This window comes from Eptesicus fuscus, chromosome 23 (genome assembly GCF_027574615.1).
Source record: "Eptesicus fuscus isolate TK198812 chromosome 23, DD_ASM_mEF_20220401, whole genome shotgun sequence".
NCBI lineage: Eukaryota > Metazoa > Chordata > Mammalia > Chiroptera > Vespertilionidae > Eptesicus > Eptesicus fuscus.
The window spans coordinates 27,847,683-27,868,539 of NC_072495.1; the positions used below are offsets into that span (position 1 = coordinate 27,847,683).

The 20,857-nt window shown below is 66.0% G+C and overlaps 1 protein-coding gene across 2 annotated transcripts; it reads left to right on the forward strand.

Annotated features, from left to right (window-relative positions):
- The first annotated feature begins 4,931 nt into the window (after window positions 1-4,931).
- AACS (acetoacetyl-CoA synthetase) lies at window positions 4,932-20,150 on the forward strand. 2 transcript variants are annotated; one of them, XM_054712719.1, is made up of 18 exons: window positions 4,934-5,131; window positions 7,637-7,740; window positions 8,216-8,336; window positions 8,778-8,891; window positions 9,854-9,951; window positions 10,353-10,467; window positions 11,096-11,177; window positions 11,826-11,973; window positions 12,383-12,463; window positions 13,260-13,384; window positions 14,027-14,091; window positions 14,300-14,422; window positions 15,082-15,195; window positions 15,340-15,465; window positions 16,310-16,379; window positions 16,859-16,917; window positions 17,895-18,097; window positions 19,300-20,150. In XM_054712719.1, exons 1-18 carry the CDS (start codon window positions 5,020-5,022, stop codon window positions 19,435-19,437), a joined length of 1,998 nt encoding a protein of 665 aa, XP_054568694.1. In that variant the 5' UTR covers window positions 4,934-5,019; the 3' UTR covers window positions 19,438-20,150. The 2 variants fall into 2 exon arrangements, with proteins under 2 accessions (XP_054568696.1, XP_054568694.1); XM_054712721.1 differs by lacking the exons at window positions 13,260-13,384; window positions 14,027-14,091; window positions 14,300-14,422; window positions 17,895-18,097 and having other exon boundaries at window positions 4,932-5,131.
- The last annotated feature ends 707 nt before the right edge of the window (window positions 20,151-20,857 follow it).

A 20,857-nucleotide genomic window follows, 5' to 3' on the forward strand; every position in this document is an offset into this window, starting at 1 on the left:
GTGCATCTCCGAGTGTAGACACGTGAGCGTCACCGCGTCCCAGACGCACACCCCTCTTTCGGCCCCCCGGGAGCCCCGCACGTGGGGCGGGACCGGCTCGCTCTGCACCCGTCAGGTTGTCAAGGTGAAAGCGCGCGGCCTTCACGGGCGAGGGGTGGCCCCGCCCCTCCGCTCAGCTCCCATTGGGCACTCCCTTTTCAGGCTCTCCCTTGGGATTGGCGGAGAGGCGCGGCCCCCATGTACCGGAACGACTTGCGATTGGTCGGCGCTCAGGTCGTGGCGCGGCGGTCTGGGCTGATGTGGGGCCAGCTCCCCAGCAGCCAATCAGCGTGCGAGCTGAGAGTGGTGCGTGCGTGAGGTGCGGATCCATCCGCCGCCGCCGCAGCCGCCGCAGCCACCGCCGCCCTGGGGCCCCCGCTGCCGGGCGGGGGAGGGCGGGACCCGCGGGACCAGCCGGGCGGGTCCCGGGGAGGCTGGGGGGGCCCAGCGGAGGAGAAGTGAACAGCACGGGGCAGCGGTATGAGAGCAACTCTGGCTTAGCATCCAAAATAATAATAATAATAATAATAATAATAATAATAATAAATAAAAGGAGGGATCGCTTACCCTTTGCGGAAGCATGGATGGACCTGGAAGATACTATGCCGAGTGACATAAGCCAAACGCAGAAAGACATGATCCCACTTTTGTGTGGGATCGAATGAACAAAATGAACAGAGGCCACACCTCCGCGTGGGGCTGGGGGACGAGAAGAGATGAACCGAAGGCCTTGTACGCTCACAGGCACCGCCCCTGGACCGGGCACTAGGGCAGGAGGACCTGGGGGGGGGGGGGGGAGGAGCTGGGAGGAGATGGGGGGATGGGGGGAATGGGAGCTGTCTGTAATACTAGCAACAATAAAAAATATATTTAAAAATGAAACAACAAAGAATTTAAAAACCCCACCCCCAAAATCATGAGTACAAATAAATAAAAGAACCCTTACAATAAAAATAAAAGAGGTTAAAATTGCCCACAATGTTCAAAGGAAATGCCCAGTATAGCCCTGCAACGTAGAGAGAGAGACAGACAAAGTCTGACCCCACCCCCCGCCCAAGCATTTTTAACCTAATTTTCATAAATATCTGAGCCGCTGCTGTGCGCTCCACCGCCTGGGACCCGATGGGCAAGAAGGAAGCACACCCGGGCTCCCCGTTCCAGGGGCCTAAGTGCTGGGGCGGGAGCAGGGTTGTGGGCGGAGGATCGGGGCGCCAGTGTGGATGGCACCCACATGCAATAAAATGGGGTGCGGGAAGGCTTCCGAAGGAGGAGCCGGCTCTGGAGGCCTTTCACCAGGTGCAGAGGAGGAAGTAGAGCGTGAAAAAGGAAAGTGTGTGTGTGTGTGTGTGTGTGCGCGCGCACGTGAGAGAAAACGAGATTTCTTTGCGTCTTGTCACACCATCTAGGCCCGTGGTCGGCAAACTCATTCGTCCGCAGAGCCAAGTATCAACAGGACAACGATTGACATTTCTTTGAGAGCCACATTTTTTAAACGTAAACTTGTTCTAACGCCACTTCTTCAACACAGACTCGCCCAGGCCGTGGTGTTTTGTGGAAGAGCCACACTCCAGGGGCCAGAGAGCCGCATGTGGCTTTCGAGCCACGGTTTGCCGACCACGGAGATAGCCCTTTCCTTAACCACATGTGCCAGATGAATACACTAGAGACTTTTAATTTTTCATGATCCTTTTCTAATATATATATTTTTATTGATTTCAGAGAGGAAGAGAGAGGGAGAGAGAGAGAGAGAGAGAGAGAGAGAGAGAGAGAGAGAGAAACATCCATGATGAGAGAGAATCATGGATCGGCTGCCTCCTGCACGCCCCCCACTGGGGATCGAGCCCGCAACCCGGGCCTGTGCCCTGACGGGGAATCTAACCGTGACCTCCTGGTTCATAGGTCGCCCCTCAACCCCTGAGCCACGCCGGCCGGGCCGTGTTCCTTTTCTCTGGAAGCGTGGCTTCTGCAGACAGAGCGGAGAAGGAAGCGGAATCAGGCAGAGGATGGGGAGTGTCTGCTGGCGCGGAGGAGGCCTTCGTGGTGACAGACGTTCAGTGTGCCCGCCCCGTGCCAACACAAGCAGGAAGCTTCTTGCTTCCTCGCCACCTCGCTGTCCAAGGCGCAGGCGGGAGACAAAAAAGCAAACACGTTCACAATCGGGGTGATCTGGTCTCGCCCTGGCAAGGAAGCAAGATGAAGCAGCGTGCAGGCGGCCTGGGCGGGGGCCGGGGGGAATGGGTAACGGGGCGTTGGCTGGCTGGGGGGAGGCCGGTGCGTGGGGGTGACATTGGAACTGATGACAAATGTCAGTGTCCGGTGATTCGAGCCGAAGGGTTCCACAGGCTTGGAAGACGGGAATGGAAGACGCTCCCCACCTACAAGGAAGTGAAGCATCCGGCCCAGGGCTGAGGGTGGAGGAAGAACCTTCCGGACAGGTGGCCTAGCAGGTGCCAAGGCCCCGAGGCACACTGGGCACAGCCGGATGGTGCTGGCCTCAGAGGGCCTGGGGGTTGTATGCAAAGTGCGGCTAAAAGCCCGTTGGGAAGTTGTGAGGGAGGGAGTGATGTGGCTCCCATGGCTAAGGGAACATTCTAGCTGCCCTAAGGTGATTGAGGGGGGTTGGGTTTGGGGTGTTAAAGGGATTTTGCAATAGTCCACTTGGGGTATGGTGGTGGCTTGGACTAGGTGGAGAGGTGGGGACGATAAGAAGGGGGATGGAGAGACAGATCTTTTCTTTATATATATATTATTGATTTTTACAGAGAGGAAGGGAGAGGGATAGAGAGTGAGAAACATCGATGAGAGAGAAACATCCATCAGCTGCCTCCTGCACGCCCCCCTACTGGGGATGTGCCCGCAACCAAGGTACATGCCCTTGACCGGAACCGAACCTGGGACCCTTCCGTCCGCAGGCCGACGCTCTATCCACTGAGCCACACCGGCTAGGGCGAGAGATAGATCTTTAATAGTTACACGGACTGTACGCAGAGATGCCTGGGGCCTGGCCCTCCCCGGGAATTACTAATAGCTTCCCATGTTCGGATCAGGTGGGCTCGCCATCCCCCGTGGGCGATGGATGTACCGAAGGGAAGAGAAGGCCCCCCCCCCCCCGGGAGGAGGGAGGGAGGGGGGAGGGCAGGGCAGGTGAGATGACCTTCGGCAGAGGTTGTGATGCCAACACAGCCCGTGACTTTCGCCATGATGACAGGCGCTGTTTATTCGGCCGGAAGCCCCGGGCTAGTCACGGGCCTGCCCTGGCAGCTCAGCAGGAAGGTCTGGGTCCCCCCTCCCCCCCCCACCCCCCCCGCTCCCCCCCTTCTGCCCCGTGGTGCTCTGTTTATGCGCTTTCTTCAAGGTTGTTTCTAAGTGTCTGTCATCATAGCTCCCGGCCAAAGGACCCCCGCTCATGGGGCGGGGGGGGGCGGGGAGATAGAGAACCCCCATCCCAGAGCCCCGCCCCCATTACACTCCCCTTTGGTCTCATTGGCTCGAAGTCGGTCTCATGAGTCCCGCGGGCCAATCGTTGGCTAAGGAGAAAAAGGAGCGCTGTGATTGGCTTAGGCGAGTGGGTCTTGAAATTGGGTCTTTAAATTGGGTCATATTGATCCCTGCGGGGGGAATAGTCAAAGAATTTCCAGGAGGCGGGTGCTCAGTGGTCCTGCACCCACTGAGCGACAATGGCACAGGCTCCTTGGAACGCACCCCAGTTCTGGAGTGCAAATAGCCAGCGGCCCCAACGTCTGCGTGAATACCCCCCCCCCCCCATTCCCTCCTCTTTCTCTGGTTCGGACAGTTCGCCTCAGGGTCCAGTCTGGCCCGGATGGCCATGTTCTGATTGTGGAACAGCGGAGGCAGTGACATTTACTCTTTTAACGGGAAACGCAGTGTCTCCAATACTCGTAAGCTTCCCCGGACACACGAAGGGACATCGAAGAATACGTGTAAAAATGCAGCTTCTTCCCGATTGGCTGTGATGAGTCACTAAGATGAATAAGAATGTGTTTTATTTAATCACCCCAGGGCCTCTTCATTCCAAGGACAGCAGAGCCGCATCCCACTTGGTTAGCAAAAGCTCAATTAAAAAAAAAAAAAAAAAAAAAAGGCAGCCCTAACTGGTGTTGCGCAGTGGATAGAGCGTCGGCCTGCAGACTGAAGGGTCCCAGGTTCGATTCCGGTCAAGAGCATGTACCTTGGTTGTGGGCACATCCCCGGTAGGAGGTGTGCAGGAGGCAGCTGATGGATGTTTCTCACTCATCAATGTTTCTAACTCTATCCCTCTTCCTTCCTCTCTTTTAAAAAAAATAAAAAAAGCAATAAAATATTAAAAAATACACAAAGAAATGGAGACAAATACAGGATGTCATATGAATCTTACAAAAAAAGATATTAAAAAAAAAATAAAAATGGCCAGACCCCAGCCGGGTGGCTCAGGGGTTGAGCATCGACCTAGGAACCAGGAGGTCACGGTTGGATGCCGGGTCAAGGGCACAGGCCCAGGTTGCGGGCTCCATCCCCAGTGGGGGGCGTGCAGGAGGCAGCCGGTCCACGATTCGCTCTCATCATGGATGTTTCTCTCTCTCCCTTCCTCTCTGAAGTCAAGTAGTAAAAAAAAAAAAAAAGAGCGAACGACTGAACCCCTGACAATCCACTGGCTCCTGGCTCCTGGCTCCCGCCCCAGGGGAGCGCGGGGAGCGCGGGGAGCCCGGGTCCAACGCGCCTGCGCTGCCCCACCCGCCCCGAAGGCGCGGACCCCGGCGACCTGGACTCCTTTGCGAGGCGCCCCCCCCCCCCCCCGCGGAAGGTTACACGCTGAGGGGCGTGGCCTCCGATGGGCGGGCCCTCCGGTGGGCGGGGCCTCGGTGGGCAGGGCGCGCGGTGCCGCGTGGTGGGCGGCTGCGCCCGGCTCAGTGTAGCGCTCCGCCGAGCCGCTCGCGCCATCGCCGCCAGCCCGCGCCCCGCCGCCCCCCGCCCCCCGCAGCCATGTCCAACGAGATCGTGGGGTGCCGGATGATGTGGGAGCCCGACAGCAAGAAGAACACGCAGATGGATCGCTTCCGGGCGGCCGTGGGCGCCTCCTGCGGCCTGGTGCTGGGTGAGTGCAGCCGGCGGCCCGGGGGACCCCCTGGCCCAGGGGCCCGTTCCTGGGGCCCGGGGCGCCCCCTCTCCCGGACGTTGCTCTCAGAGCCTCTCCTAGTCATTCGAAGGGCCCCCGATGTGCGGCTTCCCTCTTCTGGGGGTCGGAGGAGCCGCCGGACTGGGGTCCCTCTCCAGGGTGTGGGGCGCCTCCGACTGTGGGGGTGGCCCCCTTGTCTGTGCGGGGCGTCACCTCCCCACGTTCAGGGCGCTGGGCTCCTGCCCGCAGCCTCTCCCTGCGTGTGGGGCGTCCTCTCCCTGGGAGGGTCCCCCCTCTGGCCTGGGGACCCCTCAGTCCACAGGGGTCCCCTGCTCCCGAGGTTCCTGCTTGTGGGTTGGGGTGCGGCCTGAGGCTTCCTTTCCGCCTGGCAGCTCTTCCCTGTTTGTGGGGTCGCTTGCCAGACCTCAGTACCCTGTGCTGCCCCCTGGTACCCCCACCCCACCCCAGGCTGACCCTGGTAGAAGGCCAGCGAGGACCCTCAGGGCGCCCAGGAGGAGGAGGGTCAGGTGGGAGCCGCCTGGCAGGGTGGGCTGGGAGGAGGGCTCCTTGCCTGTGTCCCCCCAGCTCCTGCTGGCTTGTCCCACACCCCCTGACCTCTCCCCGCCTCCCCCCCAAACACGCCCCCTCCGCCTCTGGGGGCTTCAGCTCCTCATGGCTTCTCCTCCTCTCTCCCCCCTGGGCGGGCTGCACCCCTCTCCTCGGTCAGCATCACCTATCACCCGGCTTGCACGGGGTGTCCACCTGGCTCTGCCGCCTCCCCCATCCCCCTCCACCCCCCCTGCACCTCTTCCTCCACCCCTGGCTGGTCCGCCTGCTTCCTGCGTTCCCTCCCGTGCTCAGTACCCCCGCTCGGTGCTCAGTGCCCGCTCGGTGCTCAGTGCCCGCTCCGTGCTCAGTGCCCGCTCCGTGCTCAGTGCCCGCAGGCTCTGCCAGAGCCGCTGGAGCAGGTCTGACTGGTCACTCCGTGGCCCAGAGGCTCCCATGGCCGCTTGCTGACCATGGACTTGCAGGTGGTGCACCCGGCTCCATCCAGGCCTGCAGGACGGGGTCTTTTTTAAAAAAAAAAAAAATTTATTGACTTATGGGAGGAAGGGAGAGGGAGAGAGAGATAGGAACATCAATGAGGAGAGAGAATCATTGATCGGCTGCCTCCTGCATGCCCCACACTGGGCCTGTGTCCTGACTGGGAATCGAACCCTGACCTCCTGGTTCATAGGTCGATGCTCAACCACTGAGCCACACGGGCTGGGCGGTAGGTCGGTTCTTGCCGCTTCTCCCAGCAGAGCTCACTGAGGATGCCCTGCCCGCCAGGCAGACCCTTGGGCGTGGCTTGCAGCCCGGCCAGCGGGCATGGGTGGCGGGCGATGCCAGGCCCTTCCTCGGGCCCCATCGGACATGCCACGTGGGCCGCCCTCTCATGAGGGGAGTGCCCTGCTTTGGGGTACAGGGACACACAGCTGTGGGCCCGCAGCTGGGCAGTGCCAGCCCGTGGCGGGCCGCGTCCCTGCTCTCCAATCGTTCCAGGGGAGCTGGGGGTGGGGAGCTCAGGCAAAAACAGCCACGCTCTGGGGTGTCAGCTGCCCACCCCCTGGTGCCTCACTGCACCCCAGGACGAGCGGGGTGCCCTTTCCCAGGGCCGACAGCATCTCTGCTGAGGTTTGAAGGTGCAGGCTGGTCAGAACCCTCCGAGTGACAGGAAGAGTGGGCAGAGGGAAGGCAGGGCTCGCAAACCAGGTGCCTACGAGCGGGCAGGCGACGGGCATCCACGAGAGTCAATATTGGGTGAGCGCTGTTTTTTCTGTAAATATCTTTTTATTGATGTCAGAGAGGAAGGGAGAGAGAGATGGAAACATCCATGATGAGAGAGAATCACGGACCGGCTGCCTCCTGCACGCCCCACACTGGGGATCGAGCCTGCAACCCGGGCCTGTGCCCTGACTGGGAATCGAACCTGGACCTCAAATCCAACCTTGACCTCCTGGTTCATAGGTCAACGCTCAGCCACTGAGCCCCGCCGGGCCGGCTGACTTCCTGTCCCTCCGCTGCGGTGCCCTGTGAAGAGAGGGTGCTGTTTGTCCCCTCCCTTTTACAGAGGGGAAACTGAGGCACAGTGCGGGCGGAAGTAACCTGCCTGAGGTCCCACAGCTGGTCAATGGTCAGGCCCGGATGGGACCCCGGCCTTGTGGCTCCGGGGTCCCGGGTCTTCGGGGTGCTGCCGGCTCAGACACGCAGTCCCTCCTCATTGCTTTGTGCCCTTTGGGGGCCAGCGGGGGTGGGTTTGCTTCACCAGAAATGAAGATCCCCCTCCGCCTGGCCATCTTCATTGGACGCCCGGGGACCGCCCAGAGGGGCCTGGGGTTCCTCAGGGGTTCCTCAGGGGTTCCTCAGGGGTGCCCGTCTGCTTACGGAACTGCTCAGACTTTGCTTCTGAGGTTTATCTGAGCCCTTTTCCGTGATTTCCAGGAAATTACCACGACCTGTACCAGTGGTCAGTGGAGTCCTATTCAGACTTCTGGGCCGAGTTCTGGAAGTTCAGCGGCATTGTGTCTTCGCGCATGTATGACGAGGTAAGGGGAGATTCTGGTCACGTGTCATCTTTGCGGTTCTGTTCCAAAGTGAAGTGTTCATTTTTAGCTTTTCTTTCTCTCTTTCTTAAAAAAATATATATATATTGTTTTCGACTTCAGAGAGGAAGAGAGAAACATCGATGATGAGAGAGAACCCTTGATCGGCTGCCTCCTGCAACCCGCCCCCCCCCGCTGGGGATGGAGCCCGCACCCTGGGCCTGTGCCCTGACCGGGGATCGAGCCTGACCTCCTGGCTCCTAGGCCGACGCTCAGCCCTGAGCCCTGAGCCCCGCGGCCGGCTGACCCTCTGATAACTTTCAAGTGAACACGGTTCCTCCCCGGAGGCGGCACTTTCTGGTTGAGGCCAGTTCGGATCGGTGGGCTTCCTGGGACGAGGCGTGGCGGGTTTTCATGTGCCGGGTGGGCCTCAGGAGCCGCGGGCCGGCTCCCTGTCGCTCCCTGTCGCTCCCTGTAGGTGGTGGACCCCTCCAAAGGGGTGGCGGACGTCCCCGAGTGGTTCGCGGGCAGCCGTCTGAACTACGCCGAGAACCTGCTGCGGCACCGACAGAACGACAAGGTCGCCCTCTACGTGGCCCGTGAGTCCCGGGAACCACACCCGCTTCCCTTCCCCTCCCTCCCTCCCCCCTTCCCTCCCCCCTTCCCTCCCTCCCTCCCTCCCTCCCGGGGATGTCACTCAGGTACCAGCACGTGAGCCTTTAGAAAATCACCCCATGGGAGTGTAGACTGCAGTGGGTGTCAGCACAGTCACAGGCCGTGAAACCATCACCCCCGTCCGGTTCCAGAACTTTTATTTTTTAAATATATTTTTATTGACTTCAGAGGGGAAGGGAGAGGGAGAGAGAGAGAAACATCCATGATGAGAGAGAATCATGGACCTGCTGCCTCCTGCACGCCTCCCGCTGGGGATCGAGCCCACAACCCAGGCCTGTGCCCTGATGGGGAATCCAGCCGTGACCTCCCGGTTCCTAGGGCAACGCTCAGCCCTGAGCCCCCGCATGCGTCCCTTTCTCTTCCAGGGGAGGGCAGGGAGGAGGTCGGGAAGGTGACCTTTGAGGAGCTGCGGCAGCAGGTGGCATTGTTCGCGGCCGCGATGCGGCGAATGGGCGTGAGAAAAGGAGACCGCGTCGTGGGTGAGTGTTTGGGGAGAGACCGGGCAGAGGGCAGGGCCTGGGTGTGCCTCTCCGGGGCGAGCCGGCTCCGTGGGCACTCGGTGTGTTTGCCAAGCGGGCGGAGAGCCGGGCGCCTTATCGCCTGTCACCATCAGGGGCCAGGCCTGTCCGCCCATGTTCCAGGCAGGACCGGCTGGGAGGCCCTGCCCAGCATCCGACCTGAAAGCCCGAGTCCGGGGCTTCTCCCCTCCCCCTGCAGGGTGCCTCCCCACACCCCCAGCTTCTCCCCTCCCCCTGCAGGGTGCCTCCCCACACCCCCAGCTTCTCCCCTCCCCCTGCAGGGTGCCTACCCACACCCCTGGCTTCTCCCATACCCCCTGCAGGGTGCCTACCCACACCCCGGGCTTCTCCCCTCCCCCTGCAGGGTGCCTCCCCACACCCCTGGCTTCTCCCCTCCCCCTGCAGGGTGCCTCCCCACACCCCCGGCTTCTCCCCTCCCCCTGCAGGGTCCCTCCCCACACCCAGGCTCTCCCGTACCCCTGCAGGGTCCCTCCCCCACACCCCTGTCCCCTCCCCTCCCCCTGCAGGGACCCTCCCCCACACCCCCATCCCCTCCCCCTGCAGGGTCCCTCCCCCACACCCCCGTCCCCTCCCATCCCCCTGCAGGGTCCCTCCCCACACCCAGGCTCTCCCGTACCCCTGCAGGGTCCCTCCCCACACCCCCGGCTTCTCCCCTCCCCCTGCAGGGTCCCTCCCCACACCCAGCTTCTCCCCTCCCCCTGCAGGGTGCCTCCCCACACCCTCGTCCCCTCCCCCTGCAGGGTCCGTCCCCCACACCCAGGCTCTCCCGTCCCCCTGCAGGGTCCCTCCCCCACACCCCTGTCCCCTCCCCTCCCCCTGCAGGGTGCCTCCCCACACCCCCGGCTTCTCCCCTCCCCCTGCAGGGTCCCTCCCCACACCCAGCTTCTCCCCTCCCCCTGCAGGCTACCTCCCCAACAGCGAGCACGCCGTGGAGGCCATGCTGGCCGCTGCGAGCATCGGCGCCATCTGGAGCGCCACGTCCCCCGACTTCGGGGTGAACGTGAGTCGGGGTCCCCGGGGGAGGGAGGGTCGCTGGGCCCCCGTGTCCCCGGCGTGTGCAGCCCGGTCCCCAGGGCCCTGTGTGGCCACGCGAGCCGCTCGGGGCCGGCGGGGTCCTCACGGGAGGTCCGGGAGGTCGGGACCGGGTCCCCGGGAGCCTCAGCGCCGAGCGGGGAGGAGGCCTCGGCGAGAAGGCCGGTGGGTGCCAGGGCCGGGCAGCGCTGACCCCCCGCGGGGCCGGGCACGTGGCTGCGGTGACTGGGAGACGGGTTCACGGAGTCAAACTGGGTCGTTTCGGGAGCCAGTGGGAGGAAGTTGGGAGCGGGGTGCGGCCTAGGGCGAGGTGGTGGGCCCAGGGGCTGCCGAGGGGGCACCGGGGTGACCGCCCACCCTCCCCCTCAGGGTGTCCTGGACCGGTTCTCCCAGATCCAGCCCAAGCTCCTCTTCTCCGTGGAGGCCGTGGTGTACAACGGCAGGGCGCACGGCCACCTGGACAAGCTGCAGCGGGTGGTGAAGGGTGCGCGGCCTGAGGGGCCTGGGGGGCGGGGCCTGGGGGCGGGGCGTGAGCGGGCATGGGGGCGGGGCATGGGGCGGGGCGTGAGCGGGCCTGGGGGGCGGGGCCGGGGGGCGGGGCCTGAGCGGACCTGGGGGCGGGGCCTGGGGGCAGGGCCTGAGCGGGCCTGGGGGGCGGGGCCTGGGGGCGGGGCGTGAGCGGGCCTGGGGGGCGGGGCCTGAGCGGGCCTGGGGGCGGGGCCTGAGCGGGCCTGGGGGGCGGGGCCTGCGCTGGCCTGGGGGGCGAGCGGGGGGGGGTGCGGGGGGGGCGGAGACGGGAGCCCCGCAGGACTCACCAAGGCCTCTGCAAGCTGCACACAGCTCCCTGTGGCCCGGCCGGGGTGGCTCAGTGGTTGAGTGTTGACCTATGAACCAGGAGGTCAGGGTTGATTCCCAGTCAGGGCACAGGCCGGGGTTGCAGACTCCATCCCCAGTGGCAGCCGATCCATGATTCTCTCTCCTCATGGATGTTTCTCGCTCTCCCTCTCCCTGCCTCTGAAACCAATAAAAACACATTAAACAAACAAACAGACCCTGTGGACCCTGCCCGGTGCCGCCGCCAATGCGCCGGTGCCGGCACTGTGCCCCCGCAGGGCTGCCGGACCTGGAGCAGGTGGTGGTGATCCCGTACGTCGCCCCCCGGGAGGAGGTGGACATCTCCCAGGTCCCCGGCAGGTGAGAGCCCGCGGTGGCCGCTGCGGACCCCGGGGAGAAGGGCGTTTTCTCGGGCGCAGCGATCGGACGGGCGCCTGTGTGCGTGGTGCGTGTGGGAGGCGGGGTGCGGGAAACGGAGGTGGGGCGCCCAGGCTCTGCACGAGGCACCCCTCAGCCTCCCTCAGCGGCTCCCCTGTCCGGCCGCCACCGGCTAGCTCAGAGCTCCCTCACGGGGGTATCTGTTGAAGCACTTTATTATTGTTGTTGTTGTTGTTATTTATTTAAAAATATTTTTATTGATGTCAGAGAGGGAGGGGAGGGAGAGAGAGAGAAACATCACTGATGAGAGAGGGTCATGGATCAGCTGCCTCCTGCACGCCCCGCACTGGGGATCCAGCCCGCAACCCGGGCCTGTGCCCTGACCAGGGATGGAACCGTGACCTCCTGGGTCATAGGTCACGCCCAGCCACTGAGCCCCGCCGGCCGGGCTGTTGAAGCGCGTTAGGAAGGGGCCAGCCCGCCGCTGTCGGCGCTGTTAAAGCAGCTGGAAATGTCCACCTGCGCCGGCCCCCCAGGTCCCCGAGGTTGGGAGGCGCGCCCCCCCCTTCCCCTCCGGAAGGAAGGGCCGGGTCTGGGCGGAGGGGTGTCACTGTGACCCCGTCCCCGCAGCGTGTTTCTGGAGGACTTCCTGTTGGCCGGGAGAGGGGACCAGGCGCCCCAGCTGGAGTTCGAGCAGCTGCCCTTCGGCCACCCGCTGTTCATCATGTTCTCCTCCGGCACCACGGGCGCCCCCAAGTGCATGGTGCACTCCGCAGGGGTGGGTCTCCCCGCGGGCTCCCGGCCTCCCGCCGCACCCCGTCCCCCCCGCCGCACCCCCTCCTCCCGCCGCACCCCCTCCTCCCGCCGCACCCCCTCCTCCCGCCGCACCCCGGCCCCGGGCTCCAGCGCGGTGCCCCGGGCCTCTGGAATGGAGGGGCGGGGGAGCTGCTGTGCCCGGCTGGGCGGGCGGCAGTCTGATGGGGACAGCGCTCCAGGCCGCGGCCGCGTCTCCCAGTGCCCCTGGCCTTCTTGAGGGCCCCCCGCAGCTCCCCACACCTCCTGCCAGCGTCTCCCCGCCCCTGGGTTAGACCTACTCACAGCCCTGTCCTTGCACCCGCCCCCACCCCGGGCTCCCGCCCCCAGTGCTCCTCCCCGCCTCTGCTCGCTCACACGGTCCCCCCCTGCAGGGCACCCTCATCCAGCACCTGAAGGAGCACATGCTCCACGGCGACATGAGCAGCAGCGACATCCTCCTCTACTACACCACGGTGCGCGCACAGCGGGCGGGGCGGCCGGGGAGCGGGCGGTGGGGGGGCGGGCCGTGGGGGGCGGGCCGGCTGTGGCTCCGGGAGACACGGTGAGGGCAGTGCTCAGAGCGGCGCCCTCCTCGGCGACTTTGGGCTCCTCGCCTCCTGGCCGCTGGGGTGCAGGTGTCGGCGGGGAGCCGCACCGGGACTGGGCTGTGCGGGGAGCGGCTTCCCCGGCCCTCCGCTCCCGCTGCGCTTCCCGTGAGCCTCCGGCGGGAGGCAGCCTGCCCACCCCTGATGGCCTTTGGGGCCGGGAGGTCTGGCTATCACAGCAGCAGTAAGAAGGGTGCAGCTGGGGATCAGGTGTGGGGACCAGGCCCCTGTCCGTGTCCCAGGAGCGAGGGCGTGTGGCCAGGTGCCACCCCGCATGCCTGTGTCCTGGCCTCGCCTAGGCCGGCCGGCTGTCCTCTGCTCGCCGCAGTGCCCCCCCTCCCCACAGAGGAGGGGTCCAGGGGCCAGGGGAGGCTGACAGCCCAGCAGGGCCCGTGTCCGCACGTCCCTGCCCTGCCAGGCCTCACCGGACTGACCGGCTGGCGGGACCGGGAGGGATGGGGCCTGCGCCCCCCGCCGGGCCGGCTGTGCCTTGAACTTGCTGGGGCTGAGCCAGCCGCGCATTGGAAACGGGCAGTTCTCGCCCGCGTCTGGCCCAGTTTGGGGCGGTTTTCTAGGGCCCTGCGTGCGAGGCTGAGCGGTGGGCGACGGGGCGGCGGCTGGCTGACCCGCGCCGTCCGTCCGTCCGCCCGCCCGCCCGCTGCAGGTGGGCTGGATGATGTGGAACTGGATGGTGTCCGCGTTGGCCACGGGCGCCGCGCTGGTCCTGTACGACGGCTCCCCGCTGGTGCCCACACCCAACGTGCTCTGGGACCTGGTGGACAGGCTGGGGTGAGCTGCCCCCCCGCCCCGCCCCCGCCCCCTCCGCCCCCTCCGCCGGCCGGGACCCTCACCGTGTGCTCAGCTTCTCTGCCCTGCGTGCGGCTGCCTGCGGCTCTGGGCTGGGGCGGGGGGTGCAAAGGAGCAGAGCTGAAGCCAGTTAAGAGGGGTGTCCTCCCTCCTGGCCCCTGGACTGTGAAACCCGAGGGAGGAGCGGCCCCGCCCCCCTGCGCCCCTCCTCCCGGCCCCTGTGGGAACCTGCCAGACACGCCTCCCGAGCGATTCCTTTGCGGCTTCAGGCTCCCCGCTGGCGGACCGAGGGTCTGGGCTCAGCGCGCTCTGTACTCCCAGCTGAGCTGGAGCCGGTGCACGGAGCGCAGACAGGGCCGCCCCTCGGCCCTCAACATTTCACACAGACCGTGCGGCCGGGGCGGCGTTTAAATCCCGACATTTGGCTCCTCGGCTCAGCCAGGGCGCTCCCCCCGAAGGAGGCCGTTCCCGCGAAAGGTTAATCACGTCCGGGAACCGAGCGCCCTTTCAGCCGGGTTTCCATCCGGGAACCGAGCGCCCATTCAGCACACGATCGGAGGCGAGCCCCTCGCTGGGGAGGGACCTCGAAGAGCTGTGGTGACCCCTTTCTCTCCTGTGCCCCAGCATCACCATCCTGGGAACGGGGGCCAAGTGGCTGTCGGTGCTGGAGGAGAGAGACCTGAAGCCAGGTGAGCCCCTGACGGCCAGCCAGGGAGGCAGCCCCCCCTTCCCCCAACTCCACCCCTTGTCCCCGTCCCCCAGGGAGGCCAGCCCCCTCCTCTTCCCTCCCCCTCCCCCTCCCTCCTCCCACTTCCCCAGGGAGGCCAGCCCACGTCTCCCGCGTGCAGGCCCACTTGCAGGTGCAGGTGGGGTTCACCTTTCTGCTTCCTCGCGCAGCGGAAACCCACAGTCTGCAGACGCTGCACACGATCCTGTCCACGGGCTCCCCGCTCAAAGCGCAGAGCTACGAGTACGTGTACACGTGCATCAAGAGCAGCGTCCTGCTGGGCTCCATCTCAGGTGCGGCGGCCGGGCCGGGTCCTGCAGGGGCCGCGGGGCGGGCACTCGACCAGGCTGGTCCTCAGGAGCGTGCACACGCCTTCCGGCCCCGCGGCGCCTGCAGGTGGATCTGATGGGCGGAGAACCCATTTCCTGTGAGCCCGGTCTCACCTTCCCGCGGGAGCCGGAGAGGTGGTTCATTTAGGCTCCACTCCCCCAGGGAGACGGTCGGAGTGTCACCCAGACACGGGAGCCTGTGCCACGGTCGCGGTCTCCTCTGCATTCCTCCTGTAAAGCGGCCTCTCTGCCTAGAACTTTCCAGTATTTTTAAAAAAACATATATACTTGTATTGATCTCAGAGACAGGAAGAAAGAAGGAGAGAGAGAGAAAACATCAGTGATGAGAGAGAATCAGGGATCGGCTGCCTCCTGCACGCCCCACATGGGATGGAGCCTGCAATCCGGGCCTGTGCCCTGACCGGGAATCGAACCGGGACCTCCTGGTTCCAAGGCTGATGCTCAGCCACTGAGCCACGCCGGCGGGGCCGGGCCGTCCCAGTGCTGATGGGAAGGAGCGGAGGCCGTCTATGCTGTGGGGTCTTCCCCCCGCCTTGCTCCCTCGTGAAGAACAAGCACTCTGTCTCCGTCCTCTGAATCGGAATCTGTCTCTCGCTGTCCAGGCGGCACCGACATCATCTCCTGCTTCATGGGCCAGAACGTCTCTCTCCCCGTCTACAGAGGCGAGATCCAGGCCCGCAACCTGGGCATGGCCGTGGAGGCCTGGGATGAGGCAGGTACGGCGCAGCGGCTCCGGGACGGGGTGGGCGCGGTGACGTGGGAGCACGCGGGGCGGGTCAGCTCTGTGCCGGCGTGCCTGTCCGAAATGCTTTGGGGGGCAGGGGCTGTGGCGTGCCCTCGGCTGACCTCCCCTCCCCCAGGCAGGGCCGTCTGGGGCGAGAGCGGGGAGCTGGTGTGCACCAGGCCCTTCCCCTGCCAGCCCACGCACTTCTGGAACGACGAGACGGGCAGCAAGTACCGGAAGGCCTACTTCTCCAAGTTCCCCGGTACGCGGGCGCGGGGCTGCCCACGCCGCTGGGCGGGCCTGTGGGTCCAGTTCTGGCCGTCCCCTCCCCGTGCCCCTCCCCACACAGCTCCCCCCCCACCCCCCCCCCCCAAGCCGAGAGAGGCCGCTGACCAGGAACTCTGGGGAGCCCCTCGTCCCTTCCGCACGAAGCCGTCCTGTGCGGCTGGAAGCTGAGTTGTTTCATCTTAACCACCGTCGGTGCCCAGAGCCCCATGGCCCCACGTGGCACCAGCCACACGATGGCCCGCCGGAGGCCGGAGGCCCGCTCGCTCGCTCAGAGAGAGGGCGCCTGTGAGGGGTCCGCCGCCTGGGCCTCTGCCTGGGGTCTCGCACCCCGTCACCCGGCCCCACAGAGATGCCGGGCGAGGGCTTTCTGGGGCCAAATGGTTCGCGGCTGCCCGCACAGACTCCACCTCGCCGGCCTGGCCCTGGGCAGGGAGGCGCAGGTTTAAGCCCTGCCACCCGCCGCCCTTAGCGCCCTCGGCCAGCGGCGGCAGAGCTTGGAATCGCAGCGCCTGCCCATGGCTTGGTGCGAGGTGCTTGCTTCCTGCAGACTCTAGAGCACGCACGTCGAACTCGCCGGCCGCGGGCCGCAGGCCTCGTCTGTTGGGCCCGTGCTAGCCTTTGAGTTTGACGTGCGTGCTCTAGAGGGAATCTGGTTTGGCATAAAGCACACGTGGAGAGTCAGAGCGGGTGGCGACCGGCACCCTTACCCTGTCCCATCCCCACCCCACCCCCACCCCATACCATGTGGGTTTCCGGCCAGGCTCTTGGGGTGACCGACCCCCTCCCCTCGGGGTGACAGAGCGCCTCTGCCCCCGCAGGTGTCTGGGCGCACGGCGACTACTGCAAGATCAACCCCAAGACGGGGGGCATCGTCATGCTGGGCCGGAGGTGAGGGTCTGGCCGCCCCCCTTCCCTGGAGCCCCGCCTCCCGAGGCCGGACGGAGGGGCCGCTGCCCGTGCCAGACTCCCGCGGGCCTGGCTCACCTACCGGGCGGGAGCCGGGGGTGGGGGCGTAGGGAGACCGTCACAGGTGGCAGCTCTCCCGGTCGGCGGCTCGTGGGTCCTGGGGCCACCACAGTGGGGAGGGACCCTGCACGGGGGGTGGGGGTGGGTGGGGGCGGGGGGCAGTGAGGGGACAGGGTGCCCACACGAGGGGGCTGCCTTGGTATCTGGCTCTGAGTTTAGGGAGAGAGAGGGAGGGAGGGAGGGATGGCTGATCGGGATCAGGAGAGGGGACGCGCCGTGTGGAAAGGGGGTGCCCACCACGTGGGCCCCCTCTGCTCCACGCCTCGCTCCACGCGGGGGCCCCTCCGGGACACGCCTCGCTCTGAGCCGCTCCGCGTTCATGCTCACGTCTCTCTCCCCAGCGACGGCACGCTCAACCCCAACGGCGTGCGCTTCGGCAGCTCGGAGATCTACAACATCGGTAGGCGCTCCCTCTGCACAGTCATTGTCAAGTCCCCGGAAGGGAGGGTGTCCTGGCCGGGAGCCCAGAGGTCGGCTTTCCCAAGGCCTCCCCTCTGCCCCCTGCCTCCCCGCGTGAGCGGACATGGATGAGCGTGTCCTTCCTGGGACGGACCTCAGGAGGGGGCTCCTGGGACCACCCGGCCAGGCCCCGCCCTGTCGCTGCTGTGCTCCTGGTGAGCTGTGTGAGGTTGGCTACCCGTGCCTGCTCCTTGCGCCTGAAGGTACAGAGCACAGAGAGGGTGCATGAGTGCTGACGGTCACACAGCACCATACAGGGTGGGCCCCTGGGCCTCACAGCTGCGCGCCCCACACTGGGGATCGAGCCGGCAACCCGGGCATGGGTCCCCACCGGGAATCGAACCGTGACCTCCTGGTTCGTAGGTTGACGCTCAACCACTGAGCCACGCCGGTGGGGCTTTAAATTTAAATTTATTTTTTCATCCTCACCCGAGGATATTTTTTCCATTAATTTTTTTAGAGAGAGTGGAAGGGGTGGGCGGGGGGAGAGAAAAAAACATTGATGTGAGGGAGACACATGGATTGGTTGCCTCCTGCACGCCCGACTGGAGCAGAGCTGGAACCTGCAACCCAGGTGCATGCCCCTGACCGGGAATCGACCCCGTGACCCTTCAGTGCCTGGGCCGAGGCTCTAACCACTGAGATACTGGCCCGGACCAGCCTCCTTAAAACTATCTAATCTGTAACGTGAGGGCCGCTCGTGCCTCCTCCTTGCAGACCGTCCAGTTTAGGGGGAGCTGTCTCCCCGGTGGGGGCGGTCGTCCACCTGTCCCGCACCCCCAGGGCTCCCGCTGGGCGGGCTGGGAGACGGGACTGGCGGTCCCGCAGGGCCGGCCTCCCCTCCGCCTCTCCCCTGGGGGCCGGGCTGGCCGAGGCGCGTGGCTGGAGTCTGACCGCCCCCCGCCCCCCTCTCCGCAGTGGAAGCCTTCGAGGAGGTGAGCGACAGCCTGTGCGTCCCGCAGCACAACCAGGACGGCGAGGAGCGCGTGGTGCTGTTCCTGAGGATGGCGGCCGGCCACGCCTTCCGGCCCGCCCTGGTGCAGCGCGTCCGCGACGCCATCCGCAGCGGCCTGTCCGCCCGGCACGTGCCCAGCGTCATCCTGGAGACCAAGGGCATCCCGGTGCGTCCGGCCCCCACGGGCCTGCCCCCCTGTCCCCTCCCCCTGCCCCCCTCCCCCTCCCCCAGCCCCCTGCCCCCTCCTCCTGCCCCCCTGTCCCCTCCCCCGGCCCCCTCCCCCTGCCCCCTGTCCCCCTGCCCCCTGCCCCCTGGCGGCGGCCGCCTGCGCACCGGCACCTCCCATGGGCCCACGCGCTTGGGGACTCGCCGCGAGGCTGGCTCAGGCTTTATATATAGTTTGTCCCTGTTGCCTGGCAACAAGTCCTTTTCCCCTGCCACCCCCCCCCCCCCTTTTTAACCCTTCCTGAATTGCACCGTAAAGCAGCTTCTGCTAGACACCCCCGTTCAGAGAGCAAGCAGGCCCAGCCCTGCACCCCCGCCCGGCTTCCCCCGTGGTCCCAGCGGGTGCGGCGGGTCCGCGGAATTCCTAACGAGGAGGCCAGCCCCAGCCTTCCCACGCGCTGCCCGGTGCGGCCGCCTGGGGATGACCTGCGTCTGTTTAGGGGCCTGAGTGTGTCCGTGTCCCCCCCTCCCCGTGTGTGAGTGAGTGGGGTCGGGTCACAGCACGAGGGATCTGCCAGCCGAGAGAGGTGCTGTGTACATGTGTGTGCACGCGTGTGTGCATGTGCACACGTGTACACAGCCATGTAAAGTCAGACCAGCCGGCCTGCCGAACAGCTGTTCCCCGGGGCCAGCAGGTGGCGCTGCGCCTCGAAGCTGCCCCAGCAACATCTTTGCTGCGTTTCCAGGATTGGGGGGGGGGGGGGGCACCCCCGGGGCTGCTGCGAGCGGTGTCTCCGAGAACTGCTTCCCCGCTTCCCCGTCCCGTGTTCATGTGGGTTTGCTCCCGTTTTAAACGGTGCCCACACATTTCTTCTCCGTTTTGGTGGCGCCGGGTGTGCCCCACAGCCTGGGAGGTCTCCCCTCTCCCTCGGCTGACCCGGAAGCAGTAGCGGCTCCCCCTGACATGGATGTTCCTTTCGCCGGCGGCTGGGCGATGGGAGTTACTAGCTCCCACGGCCAGTCCGGTCCCGCGGCGGGAAGCTCGGCCGCGCGTAAAGCCGGGCGGAGGGCGCCGCCGGGACCCGAGCCCCTTCAGGCCCCCTGGGTGGGTCCCGGGGTGGGACGTGCGGGGCGGGCGGAGCGCGGGGTCCCTCCCGGGCGCTCACCGCTGCCTGCTCTCCCCCCCCCCCCCCCCCCCCGCAGTACACCCTCAACGGCAAGAAGGTGGAGGTGGCGGTGAAGCAGGTCATCGCGGGGAAGGCCGTGGACCACCGCGGCGCCTTCTCCAACCCCGAGGCCCTGGAGCTGTACCGCCACGTGCCCGAGCTGCAGGGCTTCTGAGCGCGTGTGCCCGCCGTGCGCGCCTCCAGCACCGCGGCGGCAGCGTGGGGTCCGGGACATCGCCCAGACCCCGCGGCTCCCGGGGATGGGCCCCGCGTCCTGTCCGGGGGCCGCGGGCTGGGGAGGGTCTGCCCTCCCTCCTGGTGGTGGCCCTGCCCTGGAGGCCGGGGGCGCGGCCCGCGTGGCAGTGAGTGTGGAGGGGAGTCCGTGCGCACGTGCTCGGCCGCAGCACCCCCTGCGCCTCCCCGGGGCCCACCCCGCGCTGTTCAGGGGCGGATCCGCCTCCCTTCACTTTGGTCTCGGCTCTGGCCGCCGGGCCTCGGGCCGGTCTGTCCGCGGGTTGCCAGGACCCGGCGGCCCGCGGCGGGCGCCCCCTTGCGGTGGAGGGTTCCCGCCCTTCCCGGTGGGCGTGGCCCCAGAGCAGGGGGCGCTCTGCGGAGGCATCGGGGCCTTATTTCATGGACGGAACGGGTTCAAGTCTCTCAGGGGAACTGTCGGGTGCGCGGGCGTTGGGAGAAGTGGCTGTCCCTCCTGCGGGCGCCCCGGGGCCCACGGTCGGCGGGGCCCACGGTCGGCGGGGCCCACGGTCGGCGGGTTGCGTGTTCTTTCTCTGCAGCTGGCACTTTGCGTTCTTGAACCGGAGCCCCTTTCCTTCCGGTTACACCCGCGGGGAAGGCGCCCCGGAGGCCGTGCAATAAACACTGTGCGCACCACCCGGCGTGCTCGCGTGCTTTCTCGGCTCCGCAGGCAGGAGCCCGCCCTGTCCCGGGTGACAGCCAGTCCTTCGTGGGGAGCACAGCCCGGGGCGCTGCCTTCAGAGCCGCTGCCTGAGCTCAAGTCGCGGCTGGACCGGCTGGGCCGCTCTGAGTCCGTGGCCGGGCCCCTCGGGGCCTCAGCTTTCCCGTCTGGAACATGGGGCCATGGAGCCCGGGGCGCGGGGTGCAGGTCTAGGCGGCACCTGGGTCCTGCTCGCCTCCCACGCCCGTCTGGGTGTTTGGATCCAGGTTAGAAATTGGGGGGTTGCACCGCTGCCCTTGAAACCGCCTGGTCCGAACGCTCACACCGGCTGACCGCCCGCACCCCTACACACCGTTCGAAGGCCTCGACGTGCTTTGTTTATTTAATTTAAAAGGTGATTTTGGAGAAGAAGAGGGAGAAACACCCGAGGGAGACACATCGGCCAGCGGCCCCCGCACGCCCCCTGCTGGGGATGGAGCCCACATCCGGGCCGTGCGCCCTGACCTGGATCCGGCCAGTGACCTCGCCCTGCAGGGGACGAAGCCCAACCACCTGGGCCACACGGGCCAGGGCTGGGCGGTTCTGCAACGTCCGGATGGACTGACAGCAGACCGCGGTGCAATCATCGGTTGCCATGCACGTTCCCGAGGCACCAGCCCTCGCCCGTGCTGCGGCCTCCAGC

Bases quoted from the DNA above. Each gene is read 5' to 3' on its own strand.
- AACS (XM_054712719.1), top strand. From the start codon at position 5,020: ATGTCCAACGAGATCGTGGGGTGCCGGATGATGTGGGAGCCCGACAGC. The intron at 7,741-8,215 runs GTAAGGGGAGAT...CGCTCCCTGTAG, and splicing joins CTTCGCGCATGTATGACGAG to GTGGTGGACCCCTCCAAAGG. The intron at 9,952-10,352 runs GTGAGTCGGGGT...CCTCCCCCTCAG, and splicing joins CCCCCGACTTCGGGGTGAAC to GGTGTCCTGGACCGGTTCTC.